The sequence below is a fragment of the Cnephaeus nilssonii genome (genome assembly GCF_951640355.1).
Source record: "Cnephaeus nilssonii genome assembly, chromosome: 5".
NCBI lineage: Eukaryota > Metazoa > Chordata > Mammalia > Chiroptera > Vespertilionidae > Cnephaeus > Cnephaeus nilssonii.
In genome coordinates this window covers 14286584-14306355 of record NC_137076.1, presented here as the reverse complement: position 1 = coordinate 14306355, position 19772 = coordinate 14286584, and the positions used below count along the sequence as shown (strand labels likewise).

The 19772-nt window shown below is 53.3% G+C and overlaps 1 protein-coding gene across 2 annotated transcripts in view; it reads right to left on the bottom strand.

Annotated features, from left to right (window-relative positions):
• Nucleotides 1-19772, bottom strand: part of LOXL2 (lysyl oxidase like 2) — a 99874-nt gene that overhangs the window by 16719 nt on the left and 63383 nt on the right. Inside the window, exons 5-7 of one of the 2 annotated variants that reach the window (XM_079771832.1) lie at nucleotides 17102-17324; nucleotides 13512-13695; nucleotides 4327-4478 (exon numbers count right to left, since the gene is read on the bottom strand). In XM_079771832.1, the coding sequence (XP_079627958.1) occupies nucleotides 4327-4478; nucleotides 13512-13695; nucleotides 17102-17324 (559 nt within the window). The remainder of the gene's footprint in view (nucleotides 1-4326; nucleotides 4479-13511; nucleotides 13696-17101; nucleotides 17325-19772) is intronic. The other variant, XM_079771833.1, reaches the window with a different exon arrangement.

The window sequence follows — 19772 nt, the reverse complement described above, 5'->3', positions numbered from 1 at the left end:
ACACTTTAGGCTTTGCGGGCGTGTGCTCTCTGTCTAAGCACATCTCTGCCATGTGGTGTGCAGGCAGTCCCGGATGACATGCAAATGACTGGGCGTGGCTGTTTCAATAAAGCTATATTTACAAACACAGGCGGAACGTTGGGTCTGGCCTGCAAGCTGTAGTCGGCTGATCCCTAATCCATTCTGTTATTCAAGCCAGAAATCTGGGAGGCATCCTCAACATTGCTCTCTCTCTCTCTCTCTCTCTCTCTCTCTCTCTCTCTCTCGTGCCCCACATCCTGGTGGAGTTTATCTCCCAAGTCTCTTTCCAGCCCACCTACTTCCCTCCCCCTTCTCCCAGGCACCACCATCTCTCGCCTCTACTCTAGCTTCCATCCCCGTCAAAGGAAAGAGAGAAACCTTTAATATAATGAATGTAACTCACAGTATCCATGAGAAAGAAGCAAACCATGAGTCCAGAGAAGCCCATTCGACTCAGAAGCCAGTCATTTCTAAGAAGCACCTGCTCCTGCCACTCCCCTGCTTAGAACAGGTGAGTGGCTTCCCAGGGCTCCACGGCTCTCCTCTGCCGCCTGTCCCGTCTCCCTCATCCTTCTTCCCCGACCTCCAGGCGCGCGGGCCTTCTTTCAGTTTCCGTGGCTTTCTGACTTTCTTGACCAAGTCCCACGGTAAGTCACACATTTCACATGGACACCTACTACATACAGAGGCCCTTTCCCGGCTGATCTTGTTCCTCTTTCCAACTCCGTACCCACTGACATTCCCCTCCCACTGTGGTGAAAGCCTGACCGTGGGCTTTCTCTTTGTGCAGGGCAAGCGCCTGCCTTAGGCTTTGATTACTGAGGTGTCTCTTTCCAAGAAGCCCATCTCAAATAAACACATTGGCAGCTATTCGACTAGGTAAAGAGCAGGCCCCCCCTCTGCCCACGGGGGCTCCTTGGTCTCAGAGATCTTGGTTGATTTTTATAACTGGCCATTTGGGCCACTTGCTTTTTCCACCTGTGCTTTAAAACCCATCTCTTATTTTTACATCCAGCAATAAAAAGTGAGCCCACAGAACCCTCGGTCCCCACCCTTGACCCCAATAAAATCAGAACCCCCGCCCTGAGCGCTGTCTCTCTACCTGTGACCTCACTGTGTGGCCCCAAGTGTGCTGTGTAATTTCCGTTTTGTAAATAATAAACCTGTGTGTTTTCAAAAGTCTCTGATGGTTACAGCTGAAGGGCATCTTGTAATCATAATAAGAACCATAGGGGCCAGTCCAACCTCACACTGGCTACTGACAGGCTGAGCCCAGCACCAAACACCTACACTTCTCCTTAGCACTTGTGACAGTTATACTAAGCTACCTTACAATTTGTTTAAGGTCTGTCTCCTCTGCTAGAATATAAGATCCAAGGGAAGAGCTAATTTTGTCTGTTTTCCTGTGTGATCAATATCAAAGACAGCACCTCAGGAATGTTAGATACTCCACAACTATTTTGGGAATGAATGAATAAATAATCAGTCTTACAAAATGAAAGCATGGACCAACTTATATGAGCTCAAGCAGGGAGATCTGACATTTGGGGAAGGGTTCTAAAAATGCAAACCTTAATCCAAATACAGTACCTTGCTACCCTTCATGCTTCTAACAACTCACGCCTTTGGGATAAGGCATGACACCTCCAGGAATCCTCAGCCCGTTAAGCTGTCTGGTCAACAGTCCTTAGCAACAGCACAACAGCTGACCAATCCTTAGCTTCAGCATGGCCCTTGGGGCACAGGTCTTAATTCCTGTTATGGACTTAAGGCCTGTGAGGTCAATAGGTCATCCAGCAAACAGACAAGCCAAGGGCAGCCACAATGTTCCATCGACCTCCCAGGGTTGTTGAGTAGATGAATGAAATGAGATAGTTCACGGACAGTGCTCAGACAGGGCCTGGCACTCAGGAAGTGCTCGAGAAATGTTAGGCACCTGTCTTAGCAATGATCATTATCAGCTGGGAGTCCCATCAGAAAACAAATCGCCCCTCAGAGCAGATGGAAGGGCTCAGACAGGCAAGAGGCCTGGCCTTCAGGAGGCCGTCACTGGCCTTCCTGATGCCTCCGGCTCTGCTGTGGCTGGATAGACAACCAGTTCCAAGTCTGTGGCCTGCGTTAGCCATTCCACAAAAAGTCAACTGATTTTTCTAGGAATCATCTCTCTTAGCTCCTTATTGCTAGAGGGGCAAACTGAAGCCTCAAAGAGATTAAGGAATTGGCTAGTGAGTGACTGTTATAAACTAACTTGTGCCCCGCCCCATTCATACATTGAATTAATATGCTAATCCCTAATGTAACTGTATTTGAAGAGCCTTTCCAGAGGCAATTAGGTTAAATGAGGTCATATGGGTGGGGCCCTAATCCAACCTGCCTGGTGATCTTACTAGAAGAGGAAGAGACACCAGGGATGCACAAGCACAGAGGAAAGGCCACTTGAGGACACAGTGAGAACTGAAAGCCCAGGAGAGAGGCCTCAGGAGAAACCACCCCTGCCAGCACCTTGATCTTGGACTTCCAGCCTCCAGAACTATGAGGCCATAAATTTTTATTGTTTAAACTACCCACGTCTGTGGTATTTTGTTCTGCCAGTCCCAGCAAACTAACAGTGATAAAACTCAGGAGTCTCGATCATTCTGCCCAGTGTTGTTGCCAGTACATTTGGGGGCCCTAAGCCGGCCACGCAGAAGCCTGACCGTCTGCTGTGGCGAGAACTGGTGCAGCCCATAGGGATTCCTTTCAGAGGTGAGTATCCTCATTCCCTTCCCAGGGGGGCAGAAACAACAGATCTCGGTGTAAAACTCTCCCACACTCTGTAGTTGAGAGAGCAGGGGCCACCTCCTGGAGCCTGGAGGGTCCCTGAAAGGGTGAGGGCTGTTTGTGCTGGGAGTTTGGTGCCTCTGCTGGCATCCCTGGAACTGGATCAGCAATTCCCACCATAAAATAGTTCTGGAAAATTTCACTTCCTTTGGCCCAGATCGTTCATTTGGGTTGAAAACCCCACTCCACCCAACTCCGATCTGTCTGAAGTGAATGGTGCCACAGCAAGCCAGACTCAGCGCAGTCGGCATTTACAGCTCTGTTATGGCTATCAGAATGCTGCTGGGCAATCACAGATGCTGGCCTTCCCTCAGCTGTGGGGCTGTGGCCCACACTCCTGCTCACACACCAGCAAATGTGTGGCTTGGCCAAGTGCTATTGGGTGCCCATTTTTGGCCCGTTGGGCAATGAGTTGCACAAGTTCAGCAGCACCTTTGGCATACTGGTGCCAAGGTCAAGAATCACTGTCCAAGCAATAGCCCAGCTGAGGAACCGTCCTGCACCCTCATGTGTCCATGTTTGCTCATTTTTAAAAAAATGCGTATTTTTATTGATTTCAGAGCGGAAGGGAGAGGGAGAGATAGAAACATCAATGATGATAGAGAATCATTGATTGGCTGCCTCCTGCACGCCCCCCATTGGGGATTGAGCCTGCAACCCAGGCATGTGCCTTTGACTGGAACTGAACCTGGGACCCTTCAGTCTGCAGGTAGACGCTCTATCCACTGAGCAAAACCAGCTAGGGCCATGTTTGCTCATTTTAAAATATGCACTCAGAAAGCTCTTCCAACGTGCCACCCACCAGATGATGCACAGACCCGACCACACTCGTGGCGTAACGAAGAACATCAAATAGGCTTCACCGGGCCTTTTGGTAACATTGGAGAGACCTCCTGGCAAAGAGGAAGTCATCTGTTGGCTACTCCTGTGGGCAAGGACATCCACGCTAGGAGACACAATGTAGGTTTTTGAGGCCCTATCTCAGGACAGGAAGGTGTGTCTCTGACGTAATGCTGTTAAGATTCCCTTTCTTTCCCTTTGGTTCCCAACGTACTCTCTGTACTGTGCTTACATCTGTGTGATTTGCAGATCTGCTGTCAATGTGGCTCCTCTGGGCCCTTGGAAAGGGCCCCTGCCAAGGGTGTCACAGGTGCTGTAGACCTGGAGTCCCTCAGAAGGGACTGCCTTGCGATCACACCACACGTCCAGGCCCAGTGCAGGACGTGGCACCTGGCAGATGCTCAATGTCTGCCACTAAGGACAGTGGTGCTTAAGCACATGTTTTCTTTTTGTCACGTTTACAAGTGCTAGGTGGCAATGTCCTGAAGAGTGATGCAGCAGAGCCTGAGACCTTCCTGAGATCGTTGTCAGAGTACCCTCATACCACCTGCGAGAAACCTTCAGTGTGAGGCCAATGGGTCTGTAATTTCTGGAGCCTCAATGACCTAAACATGACAAGGTCCCATCTGTGTCCAGTCCCTTCACCTTCTTCTGGAAGCCCATGGCAGGGGTATTACATCTCACGCCAGCATCTTCCTCGTGGTTGCAGCCCTGGGACTCGGCATTGAACTTGCAGTCAATGATGGACTTCTCATTCCCAGTGCACTCGATCTCGTTGAGATGGATGGGTCCTATCCCTGGAGAAGAAAATAAACATGGGCTATGAGAGCTTCTGAAGGAAAGTTTCTAAAATTGGCAAGAAAATCTCAGATAATAAGAACACTTCTCTCCCACCCTCAAAACTCTCCCAACTGCCTCCCATAGTCAGCTCAATGACCCAGGCTTTCCTTCCTGGAGAGAATTGCTTCTTGTCTTGGGATCCTCTTCCCCCATAAGAGCTAATGAGGGTTGTGCTAACTTGTGTGACCTTGGCCAACTCGCTCAGCCTCCTGAATATTGGTTTTCTCTCTTAAATAAAGGAGATGAACGAGAAGATATCTAGGTTTCCTTCCCAACTTTCATCTTCTATGCGTTTATGAACCTGAAAAGGGTGACTCTCGCTGCATAGTCGGGTCCCTTATGAAGAGATGGCATGTTCAAATTGGATGATCTGAAGAAAGTTAGAAAAATACATTTTTACAATAAAGGTATGAACAGAGTGTAGTGAACAAAGGACAGTCCAGTGCTCGGGGGCCACTAGCACTGGACACAGATACCAGCCTAGACCTGCAGGAGTGAGGGGAGGATGCCAATATCTAAGCCAGGAGAGCAAAGAGCTGTGTGGAAAGGCATCTGAAAAGAGCTGTTACCCTTGGTTGAGGGACAGGGTGGCCACAGGGACCTTGCAGGGAGAAGAAATACCTGGCCTCTCTCTTCTCCCCATCTCCAGTCTGCTGCCAGTGCTCCCTGCTGGCCACACCCCAATGTGCCTCTTGATTGTATGGTAAGGGTGGAGAGTGGAGCTGAAGAGGGTGATGGAAGAATCCTGCAAATGACCTATGGTGAGCATGCGAGAAGCTCTCATACAGGCAGAGATAACAAGGGGAAGCTTCCCATTGCTGGGGAGGAAGAATTCCCAGGCTGACCAGCATTCAGCTCAACTCAGCCACTCATCACGATGGATCAAAGCCCACTGTTCCCAGCTTTGGGCTGCATCGACTCCCATCTTGGTCCCCGTCCTGTCTGTGACCTTCTCCCTCTCCTGATCTTCACCACCTTCTTGACCCTCATCACTCAAACACCCGTTAAAACCTCCCATCTTTACGATGACCCTCCCCTGACCCCTGCACCTTCCTCTGGCCCATCACTCTCATCCCCTTCAGGGAGAATTTCTTGAGAGCAACATCTGTTGTTCTCTGCTTCCATTGCCAACAGTAGGATTGTCCCCAGTCTGTTTCCTCGCCAGCCCTTCCCCATCCCAGGAAAAGGCCCCTCCACCCACCTGGTTATTCTCACCAGAACCCAGAACTCATCTCTAGTACCGCCTCCTTTTTCACCAAAAGCAATCCATTACCACATTCTGTTCACTCCCCCAAAGCTGAGTGCTTTTGTTTTTTTACTTCTGCTACAACCCTGCCATCTCCCATTTGGATGAATTCAATAGTCTCTAGTCTTCCTCCCGTTTGTTTATTCCAAAGTATTTTCCACACGGTAGCCCAAGAGATTTTCTAATGCAAATGGAATTATGTCACTTCTCGTCTTAAATCCCTGCAGTAGCTTCTCACTGCCTTACTGGTAAAACCCACAGTCATAGGCAGTCACCTCCATCTTTTACCACATTATTTTAGGCCTTTGTATAAGTGTCTGCCTCCCCCAGATGCCTACCAGGCCCTGTGGAATCTGACCTCCACTTAGCCTTCTGGCTCTGGCAGCTCCTCGCCCTCAGCCATGTGGTCTCCTGAGCCAAGTGTTTCCCTCTGCATGGACCCCCTGCCTGGACTGTCTTCCTCCCAGTCCTCACCAGCTCACTCCTGCTCATCTCTCAGGGCTCAGCCTCAATGCCATTTCTTTGGGGAAGCCTTTCTGACCCCATCTAAGCTGGGTCTTCTCAGGGAGCCTCCCACTGAGCACTCTGCTTCACGTTCATTCATGTGGCTCTCTGTTCAATGTCTGGCTGTCTCCCCACTAGGCCAGAGGGCCCACAAGAGCAGGCGCCATGTCTGTGTTCCTTTAGTTTCTTTTTATATTAGTTTTTATTTTAAATTGATTTCAGAGAGGAAAGGAGAGGGAGAGATAGACACATCAATGATGGGAGAGAATCATAGATCAGCCACCTCCTGCACACCCCCTACTGGGATTGAGCCCACAACTGACCAGGAATCGAACTGTAACCTCCTGGTTCATAGGTCAATGCTCAACCACCGAGCCACACCGGCCAGCCTCTGTGTTCCTTTTGTATTCTCAACCAGGCCCCGGCAGATAAGAAGTGCTGCAAACAGTGTCTGGATGGATGTTGACTCCCCTGAGAACTTGTTGTATGTTGGCCTCTGTGCTAAGTGTTGGAGACTCATACAGGAAGAAGGCAGACCCCTGCCATGAAGTGCTCAGTTAGTTTGTGGGGAAGGCAGACACTTATGTAAGGACGTAATATAAAAGATGGAGGTGACTACCTATGATTTTTTTAAAAATTCTCAACTGAGGATATGTTTTATTGATTTTAGAGAGAAAGTGAGTGAGAGAGAAAACATCAAAGGGAGAAAGAAACATCAGTTGGTTGCCTCCCATACACACCTGGGTCAAACCCACAACCTATGGTGTATGGGATGCCCTGACCTGGAATCGAACCCTAAACCTTTTGGTGTATTGGATGACACTCCAACCAACTGAGCCACCTGGCCAGGGCCTACCTATGTTTTGAACCCCAAGGAAGGGCCCTTGGCTATGCCACGGGGTCTGAAGACACCAGTATCTAGGCTCACTGAGGCCAAAAACTAACTTGTAAGAGCAACCCATGTTATAAAAGCCAAGTTCCATTTCCTTGGAAATTCATAAGTGATGAAGCCTACAATTCGCTGGAATTTTACAAAATTTACAAAAACACATCTGTCACTATGGCTGGAAGCATCCAAGGACTCAGAGTGAAAAGGCTGTGATAAAATAGAGATCCTAAACAGGGCTCTTGAAGCAAGCGGAGTCCACAGCTCATGAATTAAGATGGGCGTAGAAATGGGCAGCAACCAGGGACTCCAGTTAGATCAGGCCGAACCTGTTTGATGATTGTGAGGATCATGATGATGGTGGTGATCATGATTGTGATGATAATGGTGGTGATGATGATGGTAATGGTATAATGATGGTGGTGGTGCTGATGATGGTAATGGTATAATGATGGTGGTGGTAATGGTATAATAATGATGGTGGTGATGATAATGAGGATGACAGGGATGATGATGGTGGTGATGAGGATATCTAATATTTGAACACTTACTCTGTGCTGGATTCTGTCCTATACACATTGCTTCTATTAAATCATTTAATCATCACAACAACCCAATAAAATAAGGAAACTGGAGATGAAAGATTAAGTAACTGGCCCAATGGTAGGTATTATTTTCATTATTATTATTATTATTATTATTATTATATTATTTTGTTAATCCTCACCAGAGGATATTTTCTCCATTGATTTTCAGAGAGAGTGGAAGGGAAGGGGAGAGACAGAAAGAGAGAGAAACATCGATGTGAGAGAGACACATCAATTGGTTGCCCCTGCATGTGTTCCAAACAGGGCCGGGGATCAAGTCCACAACTGAGGTACATGCCCTTGACTGGAATGGAACCCGAGACCCTTCAGTCCGCCAGCCGACACTCTGTCCATTGAGCCAAACCGGCCAGAGCTTTAGTATTAGCTCTTACATGTCATCACCTCTTTGTTAGTGTAAGTTATCTTTGGGGTTATATCATTTTCTCCACTTGAGATGAGCTCCTAGAGAACAGAAACAATTACTATAAATGATTGTGGAATAAGTAAATTCTCCTTTGCACCGTGCAGCCCAAATACTACTCAACGAGTGTTTGTGGATTGCTAGACTATAGGGGAAATATTAACACAAGAACTTAGCATGCTTTAGACTCCAACTAACATCTGGTTAGTCTTCTTCTGGCCTCACTGATGTAAACTTACATGGCTTTCTCAGACACTGGGGGCCGAGGCCCAGCGAGCAGGGCCCGCTTCCCTGCAGCGTGCATATTCATGGGACACCAGGCAGAGCTCCGAGCTGGGAAAACCAGTGCTTATCACCCCTTTTTTCTGCACCACCCAGTTTTGAGGTGGGCTGGGCAGGACAGGTGTCAATGGAAGGCACTGGCTGGGTGTGCAGCTGCAGCACAGCCAGTGGGGTCTAAGGGTCCTGGCTTCTCTTGTTGACCTAGGTTTGACCTGCATCCTGATCCCCAGCTTTTGCTTATTCCTGGGCTCTGGTCTGTACCCTGAATTGCTCCCCACCTCCACCTTGGCCCTGCTTTTCCTTCTGGTACAAGCCCTGGCCCCAGGTGACTACAGGGAGCCAGGTATGGACTCCGGATCCACAAACAACTATGCAGGTTGCAATCACCCTTTTAAGAGTCCAGAAGAAGAGAAGAGGACACAGCAGTGTTTTGCATGTTGTAATGGTTAGCACTGTTTCACAAAGTTTTATTTCAGCTTTATGTGTATGGCATACATGGTCACATGTCTTTCTGATTGGGCATTGCAAGCAAAAGGGTTTTAAAGCTCTAGAGCAGTGATTTTCAACCTTTTCATCTCATGGTACACATAAACTCACAACAAATGTATTATATTTTTTGCCAATCAGACAAAAAAAAGTATAAATTTTGATTCATTCACACTGGATGGCTATTGTTGTGTTGGCGGTTGTCACTTTTTTACTTGATAATCTAAGGGAAAAGAGGTCAGTGCTCCTGACTAAATAGTCAGGTATCGCATGTTTTAAAAATTCTTGCAGTACAGCGGTTGAAAATCGCTGCTCTAGAGCTTCCCTGTCTAATGCAGTTGCACTTGGACTGTGGCCAGTGCAGGCTGAGATGTACTGTAAGTGTACACAACACCCTGGAGTTCAAGGAGTTGGTACACAAAATGTCAACTATTTCATTAGTAACATTTACATTGATTTCATGTTGAAACAAAAATATTTCATATGTTCTAGGCAAAGAAAATATATTATTAAAATGAATTTCACCTGCTTCTTTTTGTTAATATTTTTATTGCTTTTTTTTTTTTTTTGAGAGAGAGAGAGAGGAAGGGAGAGGAAGAGAGAAAGATCAATGTGGGAGCAAAACATCGATCGGCTGCCTCCAGCACTCTCCCCACTGAAGACTGAGCCTGCAACCCAGGCATGTGCCCTGACTGGGAATCAAACTGACAACGTTTTGATGGATGGGACGATATCCAACCCACCGAGCCACACTGGCCAGGGCTCTCCTGCTTCTTATTTGTTTGTTTGTTTGTTTACTTATTTATTTTACGTGGCTACTAGAAAATTTAAAATTATGTCTAGAAAATGTTAAATTAGGTAAATGGCTTGCATAATATTTCTATTGGACAATTCAAGTCTTTTTAAAAAATATATATTTCTTTATTGATTTCAGAGAGGAAGGAAGAGGTAGAGAGAGAGATAGAAACATCAATGATAAGAGAGGATCATTGAATGGCTGCCTCCTGCACGCCCCCTACTGGGGATTGAGCCCGCAACCCAGGCATGTGCAGAATCGAGCCTGTGCAGGCCGATGCTCAAACTGGCTAGGGCAACAATGCGAGTCTTGAATGTGTAAACTTCTTTACTATGTTAGCTCAGCTGACCCTACATGTGCAACCGGAACTCATTCATTCATCCATTCATTCACTCTTGATAAAATTAATGTTCCCGGAGCACTACAAGCTGGGGCAGACTCGGCAGTAAGGACACAGAGATAAAAGACAGAGGCCCTCCCCGCACGCAGCACTCAGTCATGGGGGCTGGCGGATGCACAGACAGACAGCTGGAACGAAACGAGGTCTGAGTGCCGGGGGTCCCGCACCCACAAAGCGCAGTGGCCGACTCTGACCTGACGTCCATCCTGGCGAGAAGCACAAGTTTCAGAGAATCGCAGGAGGCTGGAGTCAGACAGCACCTCAGACATGCATCCAGAAAGAACTCTGAGGCCCAGAAGGCCACGCAAAGTCACCGTGCAAGCAGGGGCAGGGCTGGGACTGGGACTCGCAGTGGCCGCCCTTTCACTGCCCTCACTTGGGTGTGGTCACTTGCTCTACCAGCCAGAGCCAGGACTGCGGGGCTGACCCCATCTGCTCTGAGACCCGACCCTGAATGTGGACTTTTCCCTTTCTGCCCAGCAGAGTTGACCCCACCCAGTGTGGCAACAGATAGTAAATCATCCAATGGTTCTTTCATGCATCATAAATGTCAGACATCTCATTCTCCCAGAGTCCCGCAGGCCCTTGGGAGCCTTTGGCTGCTCTGGGCAGCGGAGTAATTAGGTCAAACAGCACATACTCAGGAGACATGGAATGTTTATGTTACCCAGTGCCTGTTTATTCCTCAAAGCGAGCGCGGACTCTGCCCTGTTGGCCTTGGGAGAGCACAAACCATCACATCAGCCAGCCAGGAAAATGCTCTGCACTAAATATGTGAGATTTAAGGGAAGCCCATAACCAGGAAGGAGGAGGACTGTTGCACGGCCTAACAGGCACACAGTGACATTAAAGTCCACCCTACACCCCACATTTCAGTGCACGCCCGGGAAGCTTGCAGAGATTGGAGAGTGCCGGCAGAGGGTGTTCTGAAAGTGAGCAGGACTTGTTGCAAAGGGAAAGGCCCAAATCTGAGTCAGGCGACTGGGGTTTCAGTCTTTCTCTACCATTAACTATCGGATGACCCAGAGCCCCAAATTCCTCATTGTTTGGAGTAGTCAGCCTGAGCTCCCCTCCAGCAATGCTGCCTCCCGAGCCAGGACTCTCTGCAGTCCCTGCACCATTATTTGCTATTATTTCCTCGGAGCTGGGATCCATGACCTCACTGCATTCCTTTCTGTGGGGCAATGGCCCTATGTCTGACAGCTTGGAAACATCCTCTCCCCTCAGGACAGGACACCGCACACCTCCTCCCCGCCCATCCTCCCCCTCCCCGCCCATCCTCCCCCCTCCCCGCCCATTCTCCCCCTCCCCGACCATCCTCCCCCCACCCGACCATTCTCCCCCCTCCCCGACCGTCCTCCCCCCTCCCCGCCCATTCTCCCCCTCCCCGACCATCCTCCCCCCACCCGACCATTCTCCCCCCTCCCCGACCGTCCTCCCCCCTCCCCGACCGTCCTCCCCCCTCCCCGACCGTTCTCCCCCCTCCCCGCCCGTTCTCCCCCTCCCCGCCCATCCTCCCCCCTCCCCGCCCATCCTCCCCCCTCCCCGCCCATCCTCCCCCCTCCCCGCCCATCCTCCCCCTCCCCGCCCATCCTCCCCCCTCCCCGCCCATCCTCCCCCTCCCCGCCCATCCTCCCCCCTCCCCGCCCATTCTTCCCCCTCCCCGCCCATCCTCCCCCCTCCCCGCCCATCCTCCCCCCTCCCCGCCCATTCTTCCCCCTCCCGCCCATTCTCCCCCCTCCCCGCCCATTCTCCCCCTCCCCGCCCATTCTTCCCCCCTCCCCGCCCATTCTCCCCCTCCCCGCCCATTCTCCCCCTCCCCGACCATCCTCCCCCCTCCCCGCCCATCCTCCCCCCTCCCGCCCATTCCTCCCCCCTCCCCGCCCATTCTTCCCCCTCCCCGCCCATCCTCCCCCCTCCCCGCCCATCCTCCCCCCTCCCCGCCCATTCTTCCCCCCTCCCCGCCCATTCTCCCCCCTCCCCGCCCATTCTCCCCCTCCCCGCCCATTCTTCCCCCTCCCCGCCCATCCTCCCCCCTCCCCGCCCATCCTCCCCCCTCCCCGCCCATCCTCCCCCCTCCCCGCCCATCCTCCCCCCTCCCCGCCCATTCTTCCCCCCTCCCCGCCCATCCTCCCCCCTCCCCGCCCATCCTCCCCCCTCCCCGCCCATCCTCCCCCCTCCCCGCCCATCCTCCCCCCTCCCCGCCCATTCTCCCCCCTCCCCGACCATCCTCCCCCTCCCCGCCCATCCTCCCCCTCCCCGCCCATCCTCCCCCTCCCCGCCCATCCTCCCCCTCCCCGCCCATCCTCCCCCTCCCCGCCCATCCTCCCCCCTCCCCGCCCATCCTCCCCCCTCCCCGCCCATCCTCCCCCCTCCCCGCCCATCCTCCCCCTCCCCGCCTATTCTCCCCCCTCCCCGCCTATTCTCCCCCCTCCCCGCCTATTCTCCCCCCTCCCCGCCTATTCTCCCCCCTCCCCGCCTATTCTCCCCCCTCCCGCCCATTCTCCCCCCTCCCCGCCCATTCTCCCCCCTCCTCGCCCGTTCTCCCCCCTCCCCGACCATCCTCCCTCCTCCTGGGCCCTCCAGCCCAGGTACACTGCAGCCGCCCTGCTGGTCTGCACTGAGGGCTGCTTTCCCTGCTCAGCCCACAGTTCCCAGGAGAGGCTGGGCACTCACTGGGCTGCAGTGCCTGGGTGAAGAGCCTCCTTCTGAAGACCCAGGGCTCGCACGGGTCAGTGGCCTTCACGGCCGGGCGGGAAGGGACGCTCTCTGTTGTGTTGTCATGTCACGTCCACAACATGGCTCTCAGCTCGAAAGTCCCTTGTGTTTTGTTCTTTGCTCAAATAGAACATTTGTTCAGGACACTTAATAAAAACCAGGCCCCTTCTCCTTAGCATCCCGTGACATCGGAGAGGGGCATCATGTTCCCAGTGTCTGGGGGCAGGGAGACTTTTGCGGGGCTGTGCCGGAGTGGAAGAGTCAGAGGACATTGGGGGTTCCTTTGTGCCCCGGGTGGTCCACAGCCTGATGAACCCCGGGGCCCTCTCCTGGAGGATCCTCCCAAGATTTCCAGGTGCTCAGCGGGGCAGTGGGAGCCCTGGGTTAGGGGTTGGGAGACGCCCGTTACTCATTGACTGCTAATATGTTGTCTCATCTCCCTTTGGGCCTCAGCTTCCAAATCCGGAACATGGGGACTCAGTGTTCCCTAAGGCCCTTCCAGCCCTGACTACCCAGGGAGAGGCCTGAGAGTCTCTAAGAGAAGCAGCCGCTGGGGCAGGAGGAGACGCAAGGAGAGCATGGGGAGCCCCAGCAGCCAGCCGTGCTGGGCTCTCTGCCATGGTCCCCGTGGAGAGAGGCCTCCACATGTTCCCCCACTCCTTACCTTGCCCCAGCCGGGAGCCAGTGATGGCCTCTTTGGCACTCCCAAAGCCCAGCTCTCGGCAGACCACGCTGGCAGACACCAGGTCCCACTTATCATCACAGATGGTACCCCATTCGCCGTTCTTGAGCACCTCCACGCGGCCCTCCCCGATGTTGGCGCCACCTCTCAACCGCACCAGGGGCTGCTGAAGAGACACACGATTCTGATGAGTGAAGAGGCTGATGCATGTTCAGCGGGCGCTCACTGCCCATCCCCTCCCTTCCCAACTGCCCACCCAAGCCTAGGCACCAGGGCCAGGAGCTAAAACTGTTCTAAGTGTGCGTGTGTGTGTGTGTGTGTGTGTGTGTGTGTGTGTGTGGCCGGGACACCCACTCTGCAAGGTTGGCTCTGCTTGGCAGTCTCTTATGGCGCTTTAGTCCTGGGCCACTGGGGAGCCCATCGGGACCCTCATCAGCTCGTCCCCCAGCCCATGCCTGGCTCAAGGACCTTACCACCAGCACTTCCCTCCACCCCCTCACCCAGAACCTCAAGCGTTAGAGCTACAGAAAGAAGCTCCTACCCCCAAGTCTGCAGAGCCCAGATGGAGGTCATTCCACCTGACTGTACCAGCCCTGTAAAACCAGGGCCCTGCCTGGCCACCACTCTCAGTCCTGACCCCCCACTCCAGTGCAATAGGCCCCACTCTTCGGAAGGTGCAGGCAGGCTGGGCGGTTACAGATTAAACACCCCTGACGCTCACTAGCAGCCTGGAAGCCTGATCACCTTTGGGGTCTGCTTCATTGCACAGGAGTCAGAGCCACTGTCCACCGGGGTCGCGACCCACTGGACCACACCTTACAAGAAGGGAGCCGGGTCACCTGACTCCACCTGCCACACACCCTGGTCTGCATCAGCTTCTGTGCATGCGTGTGTGTACCTGTACATGTGTGTTGGGGTGGGGGACTCCGAAGGCTTCGGGGCTCTGTTGACTCTCGTTTGATTCCACACAGAGGGTGAGGGGTGACTGTGCAGCTGTTCCATGTGCGTTGGATCAGACCAGTCATTGTTCTACTCTGGCCTCTGTAATCCTCAGCCCGGGCTCCCTTCACCCCATCCCCACCCCGCCGATGGCCCAGGCAAAGCAGGCCTGGTTGGAGTGGTGTTTTTTAATATTTTTTTCCCAAAAATTGATTTTAGAAAGAGAGTAAGGGAGAAGGAGAGAGAGAGAGAGAGAGAGAGAGAGAGAGAGAGAGAGAGAGAGAGACATTGATGTGAGAGCTGAACATCAATTGACTGCCTCCTGCATTCCCCTTACTTGGGCATGTTCCCTGACCCAGAATCGAACCAGCAACCTTTTGGTGCACAGGACAACACCCAACCCACTGAGCCACACAGGCCAGGGCTGGAGATTTTCAAACATTCACATATACACCAGCCACCTTGAGGGTCCAGGGATCAGACGAAACCCCATGTCTCCATCCTCCAGCCGAGGTTCCCCTTTGTGGTCACATCTCTCTCCCCCACCAGCTGCGCCTCACGGCTGCCACGGCAGGGTGGGTGCTGACAGCACCCAGTTCTACAGCTCTCAGGGACTGCTCGGGGGAGATGAAAAACGGGACGGGGTGGGTGCACAATGCCCACTGGCTTCAGGAGCTCTAATTCTAGCAAAACAAGTAACACTGCTGGCTCCAGCCGGCTTCCTGCAGCCTAGGACCCTCCCTTCTCCCACCTCCCTTCCCAAGCTGTCTGGCTGGATGCCAGCCCCCTTCCCATGGAGCCGGCCATCCCTGACCCACGCTCAGTGGAGGCCGAGCGCCAGCAACCTCGCCGCAGCCTGCAGTGGCCAGGCCGAGTCAGCGGGCCCTGGAGGGAAGCGAGGAACCAAGGGAAAATGTGATGTCAGGCTCCCTTGCTTTTTGCTTTTTTAATCGGTTTGGTATGGACTTGATTCATCTGCTTTAAACCGCACAGTAAGAGGAATTTCCAAACAGTAGGACCTGGGATCGGACACATGAGGAAAGCTCAGAGGCTCAGGCTGAGGCCACTCAAAGGATGTGGCCGTCAAATCACATGGCAGGGGCCCAAGTGGGGGTGCGGGGGGGCGGTGTGGGCAACAGGGGGCGGGGGCCTGGCACTGTCCAGGTGTCACGGGGCTGCACACCTGTGTGGTCAGGTTTGTACACTTTGGAGGCCCCTGTGGGGGGCCCTCTGGTTGATGCTGGGCTGCAGCACTCACTCCACCCCTTTCCTTGAAGGCCTCTTCTTTTGTCCAAACATACCACCCCCAGTGTGGGCGGGGCCCCGGTGTGGGAGGGACCCCCAGTATGTTTTATTGTCTTCTGTCCTGGTTACCCTTTCGAGGTGGATGTGTTGTTACCCCCTTTCCCAAAGCAGGTCACTGATGTTGGTGGGCAGGGGTAATTGGAGAGGGCGGAGGGGAGAGACAGGGGAGCAAGGAGAGGGGAAAGGGGAGGGAATGAAGCTGCCTCGGTCAACAAAACCTGCCAGGTTTGGGCATTTTTTTCTGCTCTGGCCCCACTGCCTGGACACACCATCTGCCCCCATCATGACCTTTCCCCCTCCTCCTACCCCTGCCGTGGTCAGAGCTGGCTGAGAACTCACCCCTGTCCAGCCGCCTAAATCCTAAGTTCCAAGGTTTGATCTGGCGCAAAGGATCATTCCCTACTAAGTGCTCAGTGCTCGTTTCCACCCCTCCCTCTCCTCTTGCATGTGCTATTTCCCACCCACTGTTCCCACCCCCGGTCCCCATGGCCATGCAAGTCCCAGGGACCCATTGGTGGACAGAGGAAGAAAGAAGAGCAGGAACAAGGAGTCTCCCTGATTCTCCAGGGAAGTAGAAGTGCACTCTCTCTTCCTCAGAGAGGCGCCGCGCTGCCCGGTTTGGGATAGTTCTCTTGTCCCGGGAAACCAGTCAGTTGAAATGGGATGTTCATTTATATGAGCAGCTGTGCGTCTGCTCACAGGAGCTACCCAGGAGGACTGTTGGTAATTCTGAGAACCACCGCCCCTCCCCACTTCCATCTCCTGAACACATTCACACACACATGCATGCACACACACACACACACACACTCACACTCACAGGTGCTGGTGCACAAACATACACATGGTAATGGCAGGTTTTCATTTCCTATCTTTGTGAGAGCTTTTTAAAATTTTAATCCTTTCCGTTGCAAAATGAACCAAAATATGCTTGGAAACCTTTGTAGCTCATGTCACGTGCTTCTGAGGGTTGTATGTAGCGTGTTTCCAAAGCCTTAGAGCATTCTGTCCTCTGGGGACTGTGCAGAAGCACCGTGTGGGTAACCAGGCCCTCCGCTCGCCTGGTATTTGTCTCACAGCGGGGACTCGGGTCTCAGAGTGGGGCGGCGGTGGTGGGAGGGGTGCTAATGATTGCGGGCAGGGGCCCAGCTGCCTGTCACAGGTGGAGGTGGCTGTCGGTGAGGCCGGCCCTGACCTCTAGAAACGGGGTCTGAGTTGGGGCTGGCTCTCCTCTCTCTCTCCTGGGGATCCCCGTCTGTTCCCTTAACCGCCACCACCACCCCTAACACCCCAGGCGCCCAGTGGCCAGACTCCTGCCCCATCCTCACCTCTGGCTTGTAGGCCTTCCGGAATCTCGAAGGTCCATCGGGGCTGAAGACCTGGCCAGGCACGCAGCTCACCACCGCCGGCAGCCCATTCTCGCAGGTGACGTTCTTCACGGGGTCCCGCGTCACCTGGGTGCCCAGCTTGCAGCTGGAGACGTGGGCCTCCGTGCCCGTGCAGTCCATGGAGAACCGCCAGTAGCGCGGCTTCTTCCGGGCGGCAAACATTCTGCAGAGGCCGGACGGGGCAGGTGACCGGGGGTCATGGCCCCCACCCCTCATTGCTTCTGCACCTGGCACTGGGCACCTGCCCCGGGCCAGCCACTGTGCTGGCTACTGGGAACGTGCTGGGGAGACCGGAGGGCATGGTCTCTGCTCCTGGAGCTCAGCTGGCCTCATGGAAGGGGATCCACACAGCGTGTCTGCAAGCACTCCCCGAGCGCCCCGCACGCCGGCCCTGCCCTGGGCACTGGGGGGCAGGACCTGGAAAGGGAGTGGCCTCCGGCCCCCCAGCAGCTAGGAGACCAGGGACTGACTCAGTGTAGTGAGATAATACCAAAGCCCATAAACACAAAATGCGAAAAGGCATCTAAAAGAGACCAGACCTGTCAGGGTACATACCTAGGTTGTGGGTTCAGCCCCCAGTCAGGGCATGTACAGGAGGCAACCAATCGATGCCTCTCTCTCTCTCTCTCTCTCCCTCTCTCTCTCTCTCTCTCAATGAATTTGTAAGATAATAAACAAAACTGTATTGCCCAGATAATTTCAATATTTGTTGTCATCCCCTTTGTCAATGAGCAGTACAGCTTGATTAGAAAGCTCTCTCCTGATGATCTACAAGATCCAAAACGAGGCAAATCCAATGAGGACATTCCAAAGTTACGCCATCTGCTGAGTTAACGTGTAGTTTGCTTGATAAAAATATCATCCTGGTGATGAAACTCAGCCACAGACCTCATCAGCCCTTCACCCGGGCCCAGGGAGGCTGCTGGTCTCCACCCCTCATCCTAGGCAGGCTCTTACCTGCAGCCCCTTTTTCTGGAAGGCAGGCGAGGGGGTCCAAGCTTTTTCTAAAACAGTGACTATCAGTGAGTAATGAATTGGTTAACAGACAGGGTACTGTGCCCCAGTTTCCCCATCTCCAAGTTAGAAGTAGCATTAGGATCCGCTCGATAAGACCGTTAGGAAACTTAAATGAGTTAATACTCGGAAAGCCCTGAGCACCCGTGTCCAACACATTGGAAGGGCTACATACGTGTTTATAAGATAAATAAATAGGACAGTACTGGGTAAAGCGGAAAAGGAAGAGAGGAGAGAAGCGTGGCTGCAGGGACAGAGGGCAGGGTGGAACTGGGCTTGAATAATGGCAGGATTTGTGAAGGCGGAGGGCCGAGAGGACCCCTGTCCTCCCACACTGTCCTAGCGCAGCGGGGTCCGTGTGCTCATCCCAGCTCGCCAGAGCCCAGGGAGATGGCAGAGGGCCAGACTGCATGGGTGCTGGCTGCTCAGAGGGGCCCCGGGCGGCCTGGCCCCCGGAGGGGACAGAGCGAGGTCCTGTCCCTGCGGGTCCGGCAGGCCTGGGAGTTTCTGCTTTGTCTCACAGTGGATGGGATGTGAACACAGAGGGAGGAAAAACCCTACAGCCACCACCAGTATCTCTCCTTAACCAAAAATTGAGACTTGTAACAATTCTAGTATGCGTGTGGGCGCAGTGACACGGAATCTTTGAAACAAAGACTGTCCGGGAAAATTCTGGAAGTGTGCTCAGCAGAGCGGCAGCCACCCAGGGGGACTGTTGATAATTCCGGGAACCTCTGCCCCTCCCCACTTCCTGCAGGCCCTGCACTTGGAGCCTCAGCCTCCAGCATGTTCCCCCATGACACCCCCACCTCAGGAAAGAGAACACGCTCAGGGTCAGCTGCACGAGGATTGGTCAGCTCTCACGGCTTGGAGAATCCTTGCTCTCAGCTTTCAGGAAACACCAGCTCTGCCAGGAACAGACGTGCTGAATGCTGCCGCCTCCCCAGGCAGCCCGGCCTCCCTCTTACATCAGCTCACAGTAATGCACCCTGGCCCTCCACAGGCTCCCATCGGGCAGCACCCACCCCTCCCCCATGATTCACCCCCCACAGGCCCCAGGGGGTGCAGAGGAGTTCTGGGGAGGATGGGTGGGCAGCCACTCCAGGCCCAGGGATTGGAGAGGGACCGGAGCTAGGGGAGAGCCATTGGCATGGATGGGAAGCCTGCTTGAGAAAGAACTGTCCATTCTATGGCTGGACTGATTCAATTAAAAATAAAAAGTCCTGCTGGCTCCCTCCCAGCCAAGGGGAACCCTGCTTTCCCAGGAATTCTGCCAGCTGCTGAGCACGTCTGTTCCAATTACACACTTTGGAAGTAGGTGTGGATGAAAAGGGCCACATATAAACCTGACAAGCTCAGGGGAGGCCTGCGATCCACTATAAAGTAACCATACAGTCCAAAATTAAAACTTTCTAGCTAAAAGCAGGTCATGGAAGGTAGTCATTTCCTATGCCAGTATCTTCCCTGATGAAGGTCAATCTTTACCTTAACCGAGCTTGTCTATTGTCTTTGCATCTACCTTAAAACACCTTTGGAATGCTGGGGTAATTCACCCCCACTCCCTGACTCCTCGGGGCACAACCATTGCACAGAACAG